This window comes from Pararge aegeria, chromosome 1 (genome assembly GCF_905163445.1).
Source record: "Pararge aegeria chromosome 1, ilParAegt1.1, whole genome shotgun sequence".
Classification (NCBI taxonomy): Eukaryota; Metazoa; Arthropoda; class Insecta; order Lepidoptera; family Nymphalidae; genus Pararge; species Pararge aegeria.
Window position 1 is genome coordinate 1,152,231 of NC_053180.1, and position 13,767 is coordinate 1,165,997.

At 36.3% G+C, this 13,767-nt stretch overlaps 1 protein-coding gene across 1 annotated transcript in view; it reads left to right on the top strand.

The window, feature by feature from the left end:
* Positions 1 to 13,767, top strand: part of LOC120624457 (oxidative stress-induced growth inhibitor 1-like) — a 65,649-nt gene that overhangs the window by 34,388 nt on the left and 17,494 nt on the right. Inside the window, exons 2-3 of the mRNA XM_039891014.1 lie at positions 7,746 to 8,585; positions 13,577 to 13,682. Coding sequence (XP_039746948.1) covers positions 8,513 to 8,585; positions 13,577 to 13,682 — 179 coding nt within the window. The 5' untranslated portion in view covers positions 7,746 to 8,512. The remainder of the gene's footprint in view (positions 1 to 7,745; positions 8,586 to 13,576; positions 13,683 to 13,767) is intronic.

The following is a 13,767-nucleotide window of genomic DNA, read 5'->3' on the forward strand; positions in this document are numbered from 1 at the left end:
CTCCAGTACTAGTTTTAAAAAACTTAAGGATAGGCATTGTAGAAGTTATATAAAACCTAGCCTTAAGTATTTTTAACTCGTACAGGAGATTTTCTTCATTTTATATCATCTGCATACACTGTGCTTACCCTCGATCAAGGCACTGGGTAAATGTCCCCGCGACTTTGTTCTCGGGAAAATTTTGATGAAAATCAAAAATCATTCTATCCCATGGCAACCGAAACCTACGTATTCCAGACTAATTTATAATTTTAAATGACAATGTGAGATCGTGATAGTAAAAAAAAAAACACCCGGCTAAGTTTGTTGTGGGCTTCTTCTTAAACCAGGACGCGTTTGGAACCCTCGAAGCTTTAGTTTTAACTTCACGAATATATTTATCGCTACCGTGTGATTCTCATGTAATGTACGCATCAAAAGTGCCACCTGTGGGCCTACTTGAATAAAATACTTTTGGCTTTGACTTTGACTTAAATTTTGTTGTATGGCTTAACCCATTTTCGCCAATCCGCACCGGGTCAGCGTGGTGGAATCGAATACGGGACCACCTCACCTCTGCGCCACTGAGGTCTTCAAAATAGATAAAACAGATATGAAGTACTCAGTCTTACTATTGGAGTACTTATCTAATGTTTATATCATTGCGAACGTTCGCGGATAAACAACTAAAACCTTTGTACAGAATGTTCCAGAAACTACTACATTGTGGGGCGCATGAATTGCGCGTCTATCGAGTATCAAGTAATTTATTCGATACACTCTGTATGTCATGCTGAGGCTTTCTTGCGGTGACGAGGCGATGTTTTTATATTTATTTATTATTATTTACTAGCTGTTGCCCGCGACTTCGTGCGTTTGATTTTTTTTTGATGTGGGTTTCAATTTATTATTCAGTATCGCTAAGCCTTAAATGAGGGGTTTGCTGCTGTCCGCTGAGGAATTCTGTCCTCTATCTCCAGCCACATTCATCAGATCTTCACAAAGTTTCGGCAAAATTAAACACATATTATAACCTCTATAGTACAAAAATATTTATTTAAATTGGTTATAATTTGTCTGAGTTATGGTATAAAATCGACAAACACTTTCATCCCCTCTCCCAAAGGAACCGAGCTTAATGTCGGGATAAACAGTATCCTATATTACTTCTAACACTTCCAAGAATATGTGTACAAAGTTTCATGAGGATCGGTTAAGTAGTTTTTGCGTGAAAGCGTAACAAACAAACTTACATTGACATTTATAATATTAGTAGGGATAGGGATGTACCTTAAATTGTGAATGAGAAAATATACACGTAGCTTACCGTTGCCCGCGACTTTGGACGCGTCTGTTTTTGTTATTCAATGCATCCTGTAGGAACAGTTTATGTGAGAGATGTGTCATCACTAACAACCACGAAAAGTAACCCTTAAATTAAGAGAGAAGATACCAAAATATGCATTCTATACACAGAATTAAGAACTAACAGAATCCGCAAACACAATTATAATTGAAGCCTCAAAACCACTCTAGTAGTGTTTCTCTGACAGACGGTTAGTCATTTCATTCATTTAGCACTTGGCAGTAATTATTTTACCTCTAATGTTTAGCAAAAGTGGTGATAGCGCGTTGTGTAGGAGCTCGGCCTCTTTCGGGGGGCCGAGTTCGAATCCCAGCACGCACCTCTAACTTTTCTATTGTGTTCTTTTGTTCTTTCTACTTAAATAAAAATAAATAAATATACTACGACAATACACTCATCGCCATCTAGCCCCAAAGTAAGCGTAGCTTGTGTTATGGGTACAAAGATGACTGATGAATATTTTTATGAATAATATACATAAATACTTATATTATACAGATAAACACCCAGACACTGAAAAACACTTATGCTCATAACACAAACATTTTCCAGTTGTGGGAATCGAACCCACGGCCTTGGACTCAGAAAGCAGGGTCGCAGCGTTTTAAGTTATTAAAATATCACTTGCTTCAACAGTGGAGGAAAACATCGTGATATCCTTGATAATGTTCTCAAAGGTGTGTGGAGTCCACCAATCCGAACTGGGCCAGCGTGGTGGACTACGAACTTATCCCTTCTAATTGTGGGAGGAGACTCATGCTCTGTGATATGCCGGTAATGGGTTGATGTGGTTAGCACGTTTAATATAAAGTGAGGAAAATTGGAAAATTTGTAAGCTAGCAACATTCCGCGTGTAAGAAGTGTGACGTTTTCGGGGCGTCTTTTCTGCTTTTGGACTCAATGCACTGCATACAATTGTCTGAATGTGGATTCTGTATTTTCTTAATTCTGTTATAAAGCATTCAATTTAGAAGTGAGCAGTTCAACAGATATTTTTAAGACATTAAGTAGTATTCGTATACAAAGATTGGGTGTGGTTTTTAAAAATAACTTTTTAATTTAGTGTTGCTTATAGGACGGTCCGTTACTTTCGGAGCATATTCGGTACAAATAAACAAACATACAAACAAACGTACAAAATCTATCCTCTTCATAATATTAGTATAGGTATTATAGTTGCTCTAACTTCATAGCTCAACATTAACTCGACTGTGAGATGGTGGTAACAAAAAAAACCTGTCTAAGGTTGTTGTAGAATCTTCTTAGACCAGGGCGCCTTTGGAACCCTCCTAGCTTTAGTTAAGTTAAGTTAACGAATGCAGTTATCACCATCACCAAACATTAGTGGTAACATATATGTATATGTATTAACGCTTCATAAGTGCCTGTGATATGGTCTACATGAATAACATTTTTTTTTCTATATGAATTTTTATTTTTATATTTCTTTAGCCCGCTACAGTTAATTAGTTAGTTTCTAGGAAAGACCTAGAGCTTAGACCCGCCACGCTGTTCTGATGCGTTTACATCTCGCCATCATCATAAGCTCGTACTTTGCTATATTTCCGCATCATATGTTACGCGGCACATGTTATCAATGTCACAGTATATGTAATATTACTCAACAGTATACGTATGTGTGACAGATATAGTATGAACATATGCGGTTGTGTACCGTCGCGACAAGTATGCGACCCGACCTCACTAACGTCAGGGTAACTGAGCGCTGGAAATAAACTTGAAAACGTAGAAATGCACACACCTTCACGACGCTTTTATGCATTTACTTTAGCAATAAGGCCGCCCTTGCATCACCTTACTGTTTCTTTTCCTGTTTGTTATACGTGCAATAAAGTGTTTGTTCTTCTTCTTCTTACTTAAGGTATTTCTTACTTACTGAGAGACTGTTCACGTTCATCATCATCAACAGTCCACAGCTGGTCTGTTGATGATGAAGCAGTAGCACAGAAGACGCTGCTGCCCGTTTTCCGTTATATTCCCTTAATCGCCTCGTACGACACCCGCGAGGGGTGGTGAAAACTGCATCCTAATCTGCAGACTTCGCAGTCACCCACGGTGGTCACGTTAAAAAAAATATTTATTTATTTATTTAGGAAGCCAACATTATATACAGTGCCTTAAAATTATTATAAACATAACGGTAATATTCTGAATTTTACATTGTATACCCCACTTACAGGCTAACTCTGCATGCATTATGAAATATAGACTTTCTTCAATGTACAGAACTTAAAACTAAAGAGATAAATTTAAAAAAAAATACAAAAGATACTACAAACTATAATAAAAATAAAAGAGGATTACGTAATTTAACAAACAGTTTTTTAATTTGCGCTTATAACTCAGAGCGGAATTGTGAAAAATATCTAAATCAGCTTTTTTAAATGCACAATTGTAGGCTGAGACAATTCTATTTATCGGCGCGGACCTGCCTAAATTCGTTTTTGTGAATGTAGGCCTAAAAGTTTGCTTATTCTTGATATAAGATTTCGCATTATACTTAGGTACTGCCAATCTTACCCTGTTCGCTAAACTTGAACAATCAATACCACCATTAATAATTTTGTAAGATAAATACACCATTAATGTAAGAAACAAAGATCTATCATGTGTCTAACATATTTGAATTTATACTACAGTGGAAAAACGGAACAGAGGCAAAGCTTCATACAAGCGCGCTACGATAGGTACACTACTACAAGCTTGAGGCGCGTGTGTGCGTGAGCACAAGGCGGTATATGTTATTTTATAATGTATGTGTGTTTTGATATAAAAGTGTAATTATGTACACTGTACACTGTACAGTGAAAGTAAATGAAAAATAATAGAAATAATGAAAACACATAATTTTTTAGCTATAAACTAGGCAATCACAACAAAAACAAACTTTGCCATCTTGTTGAACAAATAACTATTGTTTATTAAATTGTATCCACCTGTGCCAACCCTACCAAAATAGGTATGAATTTTGTTCGCTTCTTAGAAGCTTTGACTGTTTTCCGTTTCTGCTCTGTGTTTATACTTCTTGGTGCGTTAGGGAAAAACGATGAGTAATTTACTATGCGCGCGCGCACGGTTAGTGTCGTTCTTTCCACAAACGTAGAATAAGGCGTAAGATAAAAATTTTATATTGTTACGCAAAAGAAGTATTACTTCTTACGCTTGTACATAAGTACAAACACGTATTTTATTCTTTTCTACTACAAGTTAGCCCTTGGCTGCAATCACACCAGGTGGTAAGTGATGATGCAGTTTAGGATGGTAGCGGGCTAACCTGTTAGGTTAGGTAGTCATAAGTCTTAACCCTAATCGGTTTCTACGCGACATCGCACCGGAACACTAAATCGCTTATCCGACACCCTATCGACAAAGACGTGCCGGTCTTTGTCGATAGGGTGGTTAGCAGACCAGACGAGAGAAAATTGTGAAATTATAAATTCCGAAATAGCGTCTGTCGTAAATCGAACCCCGAGACTCTTACTTAAATTCACAGCGCTCACCGTTGCGCCAGGGAAATCGTAAATAAGCTATTTGAAACGACAAAATGATCTGGTTGTAGGGACTCCATCATCGGTTCGAACAACAGATTCTACCTAGAGAGACGATCTAGTAGCAGAAGCCTGCCATAATCTCGGCCGTTGCTGCATTTCTCATAAAGTTTATTTACACTATATGTTGTAATATACGTTTATACGTTTGTACGTTTCCTTCGACTTATTTGTTCATAAATCAATAAATTCGCCCACCCACTCGAATTCAAAGCATCGTGATGTTCTGCTATGGGAGGAGACCCAACAGTGGGTTTCTGATTCGTCTACATGTTTTAAGATCCATACTCAAAAGCCGTAAATTACACAGCTAATATAATCTTTATAAGCTAATAATAAATTACGACATACTCATAGTAACAACTAAAAATATAATGATTTTTTCTCACTTTATGAAAGGTCAACGGCTTCACCTACATTCGTTTTGGCTTTGCGCCAATACCTAGGTTATTAGAAAGATGTACAGTTTTTGCGATCGATTTCTTGAAATTTGAAAAAAGTAGATTTAGTAAAAGTTTGTGACATTCCGCAGAAATGTGCGCTTCAGCGGGACACGAGACGTCCCTAGTTTGATTCCCAGCTAAGCTCTGGTTTTTTTTGTCAAGTTTGTTAAACCAAAAATCTGGAGTAAATGTTGATAGCGTATAAAGTGTAATTTATCTCCTCTGTTCTTTTTCTGGCCCACGTGAAGTTGGCAGGCACAACATGTCTTCTTCAAGCTTGAAGAGCAGACTTGTTAATTTATTTGTTTCTCATGAAGTCTCGTTTACAGAAATAATAAACCGTTTCTTTAACGAGGCTAAGTTTTTGCAAAAGAGAACGCAATGAGATTGTACCTATATTTAAATGCAGTTTTACTAGATTAACTAGATGTCACAGGTGTAAATTCCAAAAACCTTGTATGTACAAGTAGCTTTTGAGTAAACGTAAAAAGGTCAAAATCAAAAAAGTCGCATCTAGCGAAAACATGATAGTTTATGCGGGAAAAACCGCGGGGTTCTGTTAGTTTTTTTAAACATGTTATAAGTTAGCCTGGTGGCACTTCTTTGTCTTCTGTTCCTGGGCCTGTCTCCGTACTTGGTTCGCCGGAACTGTTTGTCTTACGGGTGGTCGCTGGTACTTCTCCCAGTACGTACAATCCATCCAGCATCTACCCGGGAAAAGGATAAAAGTTTAAGTTCAGCTTTATTAACTCTCAGAGCCACTGGCGCACAAGTGGAAATAATATCCAAATAATATAAGTGAAATAATAAACGGGGGTAAACTTCACCTATTCCACGTTCCCGTGCTTTAGCAGGTGGACACGTTGATTATTATCAGACATGGGATATATTTTTTGTCTCCTGCTGCTGGATCACTCCAGCCAGCCGAGCTCACTGCAAAAGCTTAGGCCGCCCAGGTATCCTAGTGCTTTGTGGAGTGATGCCGAAGAACCAAGCTGTGCGCGTTGTTCTGCTACTCCATTGCATTGGAGCATTACCTGTATCGGTGTTTAATCCGTCTCCATGCATGCTCGGCACAGAGAACTGTCGGTTATACTGTGCCCTGGTGGTATATGGTCATGACAGTTACATAAAACCCGTTGAACAAAATACAGTTAAAGTCATATTTAAAAATGCTGTTAGGGTTCATTATCTCGCTCAGTAAAGACGACTATAATTATTTATTTATCTACTCCAACTCTATCTATTTATGGTATGTTAAAATATGTATTACTATATTTATCTTTTATATCTATCAATAGTATTGTTGCATATGTGTAGTCTGAGTTTTGAGTTGAGACGACTTAAGGAGCTTGATGCTAAACGCGTTGAGCTAAAGGCACGACCACCAGCGGCCGTATCATATAACTATATTGCCGGTGTGTTGACGTGTAGCGAATGCAGCCTCACGTTTAGCACAAAATTAGGTTATGCGAGTCATCTAAGAGCCCACCAGCGGCGCTCTCTGCCGGAATCCGAAACAGTCGCTGTGACCGAATACGGTTAGGATTGATTGATTGTTTGTTTTATATGTGTAGTCTGGTTTATGTATTAGTATGTAACCAGTAGTATGTATGTACTAAACAGTGTACCCCACCTATTCGTTTTTCTTTTTAGTTTTCCTAATACTAAGGTTGCCTGGCAGAGATCGCTACTTAGCGATAAGTCCGCCTTTTGTGTTCTGCTTCATTCTTCATGTGTTTGTTCTTTTTTTTTCTCGTTTTTGTGAGTGGTGTACAAATAAAGAGTATAAATAAATAAATAAAACCCGTAACCCTAATCGGTTTCTATGCGGTATCATACCGGAAAGTTTAGTTGCTTGGCGGTGAGCCCCATGTTAAACCAAAAAGTATGTAGTTTTACTATCATCATCATATCAACCCATTACCGGTCCACTACAGAGCACGGGTCTCCTCCCACAATGAGCTACGCTGGCCTAGTGAGGATTGGTGGACTCAGTGGCGTGCAATCCATACATGCACAAAAGCAGTGCTTACCCTAACATTGATATATAACTCGAATAGGAGGAGAATTTGTACCGTTTTATTTTCCTGGTGTATGCATACCCTGGTGAGAAACCCAATGCACGCCACTGGGTGGACTCCACACACTTTGGAGAACATTATGTAGAACTCTTAGGCAGGTTTCCTCACGATGTTTTCCTTCACCGTTAAAGCAAGTGATATTTTAATAACTTAAAACGCACATAACTTTAAGATAAGTTAGAGATATGAGCTGGGAGTCTAACTCGGCCCCTCGAAAGAGAAGTCGAGTTTCGGAATAATGTGATATCACCGCTTCAGTTTTACTATATAGATTCAAAATTAATTTATTTTTTTATTGTTTCAGATAATTGACTCGCTAGTAACGTAACAACGCTAGTGGCAATACCTAGTTATAGTATTCAAGGACTTGGAACGTCGTTAGAAGCTAATTCAAGAACTGAACAGTCGGCAAGACTTTAAACTGCGTGTGATATACTATATAATTTTAACGCATTTAAAATTCTGAATTTTAAATTCGATAATTAAAATACTTAAAAAAGTAACGGTCACAGACTTTTACAATATTGGAATTCTCACATTCAAATATACATACAGATTATAAGAGATAGAAAAATAAAGCAATAGAAAAAAAAAAGAATATTAATAAAAGAAGAACCACAATATCTAAGAATAGAAGAAAAGTTGAATAAAGACGAGAGAATAAACAAAGATATAAATATTTGAAACCTGTAAACATACCGAGACAAGAGAGACCAAGATTACTCTGAAAAAAAAACCTGATAAAAGCATTTACTTTTAACATTGTGACAGACTATTAATAGTAAATAGATATAGAAAGCTATAGACCCACCTTAAATCTAATATAATTTATAATAAGATAGCAACTGTGCAATTGGGATAATTTAATAGAACGACATATTATCGCCACAGATAATAAGCAAAAGAAAGCTAAAACCCAATCGTGAAGAACGACCTTTTAAAAAAAGAAACAAAAGAAGAATTTTAAAAAAATTTGACAGATTATAAATAAAAGAGCACCGTGATATTTGAACAGACTGTAAAGAGTTTGGAAAGGAGGCTACGTGTATGTTAGTTGTATTTATTTGAATAATGAGAGACAACATGAAACCCTGCCAACACACGTTATCAGATGACGTGGTGTACAAAGATGTAGTTGTTATCGGTAAGTTGGTTTTTTTTTTAATTTGATTTACTCTTCTAGGCAATGGTACACGTTTATTAATCTTGATATATCGTAAAAATATTACTTTATGCAACGCCAAAACTTGAGCAGTTCTGTCCTCTATCTCCAACCACAGTTTGGGCAAAATTAAACACATTTAACCACAATATAACCTCTACAGTACTAAAATTATTTAAATCAGTAAAAAGTTGTCGGAGTTATGGTGTAAAATCGTCAAACACTCATCCCCTCTCCTCAAGGAACCGAGCTTAATGTCGGGATAAAAAGTATCCTATATTACTTCTAACACTTCCAAGAATATGTGTACAAAGTTTCATGAGGATCGGTTAAGTAGTTTTTGCGTGAACGCGTAACAAACTTACATTGACATTTATTATATTAGTACGAATTTATTATATTTTTTATAGACATAGATATATAGACATTTATTATATAGAACCGGTAAATATTAGAGTAAGCCATAACATATATGAGTAATAAATAACTGCCTAGCGTAGTGATTACGGGCAAACCTCCCGTTGGGAGAGGCCTTTAGCCTCCAGCAGTGGACTGTAATATGCTGTTGATGATGATTTCATATATTATGAAGGGTAAGGGAATGCAGGTCTGGGTTAGTATTTTTCTGAGTTAGAGTTAAATGTGCCATTTGATTCACTTTTAGTGCTACGGTGTGATAACTATAAAAAAACGTGTGTGTACTTATGTACACGCGTTAGAAGTTATATTTCTTTGGCGTAACAATATAAAAATGTTTTCAAAAATTGTATCTTACGCCTTATTCTACTTTTGTAGAGAAAAGACACTAACAATAGAAAAAAAGATATTGTTTGAATTATTAAAAGTCAACTGTCAAACCTTTTTTAGAAAGACTAAAAGGTTGACTATAGCTAACTTCATGGTGTCGGTTTTTTGTGACGTTGTGCGCGCGCATGGTAAAAATTTACTCTCACCATCATTCCCTAACGCGCCAAAAGAAGTATAACTTCAAAAAACTTTAAAAACAGAACACGGTCAACAGAATTTAAAAAAAGAACTTAAAAATAATATCATAGACAATTTTATAAATTTTAACACAGGGATTGCAATAATGACGATATTAGATAATACATTAGATTCGATTTTATATCATAGGCAAATTCTAAAGTATCTAAATGAAAAATCTGTAAACTATCTAATTTATACTATATAATGTTTCTACCCCCGTACCCTCTATATGTAAATAAATAAATGAATGAATGAATACACTTTTATTGTACACCACAGAGAAAATGAGATACATATACAATAGCAAAATAAGGTAGACGTACAACTTGGGGGCCGTGGGGGTAAGTACCAAAATATATAACGACATTACACAGATAGCCATCTAGCGTAGCTTTTGTTGTGGCTACTAAGATAAACGATGATTTTCTCTGATGAATACACATAAATACTTATAATAAACAGATAAACACCCAGACACTGTAAACATGCATATGATTCGTTTAATACAGTGATTCCCAAAGTGGTCTATATCGACCCCTAGGGGTCTATGACAAGCTGCAAGGGGCTACGTCAGCGAAAAAAAATTTGGGGGTCCATGAAATGAAAATGGGGGTCCACGATAGTGGATCTCAACACATACACTAATAGTACCTATTTACTTACAATATACTTTCTTATAATATCAAAACATACATTACGTATATATAACATAACAGATACAAAATTTTATTTTGAGTAGTTTTAATTTAAATTTAATTAATAAATGTATAAATTAACATGTGTTTTTACTTTAAGTTTTTAACACTAAACTTCACTACAGTTAGAAATTTACAGGAAATCAATATCAGGTCTACCAAACACGGAAAAACATGGCAAGGGGTCTACAACACAAAAAAGTTTGGGGAACTCTGGTTTAATAGTTGAAATTTTGGGTAGTGTAGTGTGAACAAAGATTAATCTCGCTACTCTTTGGTATTCAGTCAGTTTTTTAACTGGAGCTCTATCAAGGTCCGGTAGTGAGTTTCATCCAAGCGTGCAACAGTTTTGTCACAACCTCAGTGTCACGGTTACATTATAATAATAGTCACGTAATTCACACAATTACATAATAAACGGTTTACACAAGGATAAATTCACGTTAAATAAAACGCTGCGGTGTTAGACTCGCGTTTTTTTTTTGTAGTGGAGATTTCGTGACAGCTCGTCCGGGGAAGTACTACCTCGTTGCTTAGTTCTGCGCCAAGCAGCATTGTTGCTGGGCTGTGTTTCGAGCTGAGGGGCGATTGCCTGTGTATTACATGAGGCTCAAAACATAAACAACAGTGTGCTGAGTGCGAGATCTTTTATCTAATCTATCGCGTAAAGTATGGAGGGTAGAGGTAAGGAGAGTCATCTTATATGGGAGAAAAGTTGAAAAGTGTCCAGCTGTATGCGCTAAATAACAGTTCAAAAATCCTCCACAATGGCGCTGGTGGATGCACAGGGTATGGTATGAATGTAGCAATCGTAGATGAATTGAAGTATGCCGAGTTAAAAAATTTAATGTCATTATCGACTAAAGTAGTTAATTATTGAGAATTTCAACAACTTACGTTGTACAAAATATTGTGGTAAATATAACCTTACTTCCTTGTTTATTTTTCAAGCCTACTCTAACAATATTTGGCGCTTCTTTTAAGAGTTACCTTGATGCAAATGTGGCGCCATCCTAATTTAATACATTTTGACTGACACTTTTTCATATACACAGATGATCCTCCTTACCTCTACCCTCCATAGCGTAAACTGATTTGTATGGCGTTGAAAGAGCGCCATCTATGGACCAGAGATGGCCCAAGATGGTCTAGAATAGATGAAAAATCTCGCACTCAGCACGCAGGTTGGTGGACACATGGCGGCACGTTGCAGGACGTATTTCTTTGTTTATAGAAGATGGTTACTGTGTTTATAGAAGATGGTTTTTAACTTAATCATGTCCCACCTGATGGAGGTGGGGCATAAGCTTAATCAGTCAATTGTTACTATAAATACATTATATATAATCTGGATTATGTGTATGCCTATATTAAAAGACATGTTGATCTCGTAGTCTGGGAAAAAAATCCTTTTCCAGAATATATCACATCGATTGGGAACTAAAAATCCATTCAAACTTTCCCATTTATAATATTAAGAATAAATAAGTACGGAAAAATATTCCACAATAAAAAAACCCTTTATGCTTTACAGAATTTTTTTCATTTATGTTTTTCTAAAAGTTGTGGTTATGAAAAGGTTGCCAATCCCTGGCTTAGTTTGTACAAGCTGTTGTTTTCTGAAAGCCTCACTTAACTTGTTATTGAGAACAGTCACAATTTTCAAGCAAGACCTTTAATATTCATATTTGTACGTGAACTGCAAAAGTTAAACGCTTCACTATAATTATTAATTTAAATTACGTTCTGGCAACCTTTAAGCTCTTGTATTCCTAAGGGGGGAATAATATTACAGGTAACACAATTTGGAACAACTCCTTGGCGCAGTGATGATAAATCCCAGGCAGGGACAATTTGGGAATTTATGATTTTTGAATTTTTTCCGGTCTTTTTTTTTTTATATATTAGGAGGGGAAAATCCTCATGAACATCCCTATGGATAGTGCCGGACTCCTACCGACTAAAAACCCCTTCTGCCTTCTAAGTTAGTGTACCTGCCTTTGGCCGACAAAGACGTGCTGCCAAGCGATCTAGCTTTCCCGTACGATGCATATCCATTGAATCCGATTTGCGATAATATGTGTCTTATATTAAACTGTTAGCCCGCTATCCTACCAGAATAGAATGCATCACCACTTACTACTAGGTGAGATTGCAGTAAAGGGCTAACTTGTAATGAAATAAAATATATACATGTAAATTACTACTTCATAATAAAAATCTTAATTAGCACAATTTAAGTATTGCACTATCCCGTTTTCTCTAATATGTTTCTTCAACCAAAGGTTGTCTGGATAAGGCCGCCTTTGTGCATATGTATATTATCGTTTTTTTTTGTTAACCTGGTTTTATATTTGTATGTGCTTAAATAATTAATAAAGACTTTTTCTCCTTCTTCCTTTTTTGTACTAGAGGGATATTGTAGTTAAGGATCTGCCAACAGTTGTGGTTAAGAAAAGGTTGCCAAGGCTTAGTTCGTACATGCTGTTGTTTACTAAAAGCCTTGTTATTGGCCGTCACCGTTTACAAACAATACCTTAATAATTCATATTGCTACGTGAACCGCAGCGGTGCACGCTTCAGCATAATTATTAATTATTAATTATGTACTATTGTAAATATAAGCATTGTTATTGTAATAAAAAAGCTACATTCGTAATTAGTAATTACTATTTCAGGTTGTATAGCTAGTGTCTGACAATAATGATGTCTTATTAGAAGCCATATTGTTTTAGCCTTTCAATTTTCTCCTTCAAATTTTCCTGCTCGTAGTTAAGAACTATTTCACATTGTAATTTGTACTAAAGAACATTTGAGCTTTGCTTAATGGCAAATTGACAGTAACAAAGAACCGCTAAAATATTCTATTTATCTAATGATATATGAAAACGTATTTTTATTTATATTCTAAGTTAGATTGGTTTTGATTTTCAGACTTGTCTGACTCGTCTGAATTCAAAAAATTCAAAATTCAAAATTCATTTATTTCAAGTAGGCCTAATATAAGCACTTTTGAAACGTCAAGTCTGTGTGTAGTGACTCTACCACCGGTTCGGAAGGCAGATTCTACCGAGAAGAAGCCGGCAAGAAACTCAGCAGTTGCTCTTTTCCAACATTAACAATTAACATTTTACATTTCAAAATTCATTTTTCTATCTTGTGAGAGATGAAAGCGGAGCCGGATCCTTCCAAGCAACCTTGTCAAACTGTATCTTGTCTGGGAGCACAGACCGTTCGGACACTGGTATTACAAGAACAGATAAATAGAAATGCTTTGTTCTGTTGTTACAGGCAACGGCCCCAGCGGCATGGTGACGTCATTTATGCTGGCGGGAAACGTGCCGCACCTCAAACCGATCCCGGACGACCTGCCCATTGATGATATGCTTAAAATCAGGTAAGTCACGAATCTGAGCCAAGCAGATTGACCACAAAAGTATGAGGAAACCCCTCACTTATAAAAAGAGCAAGACTCCCAACTT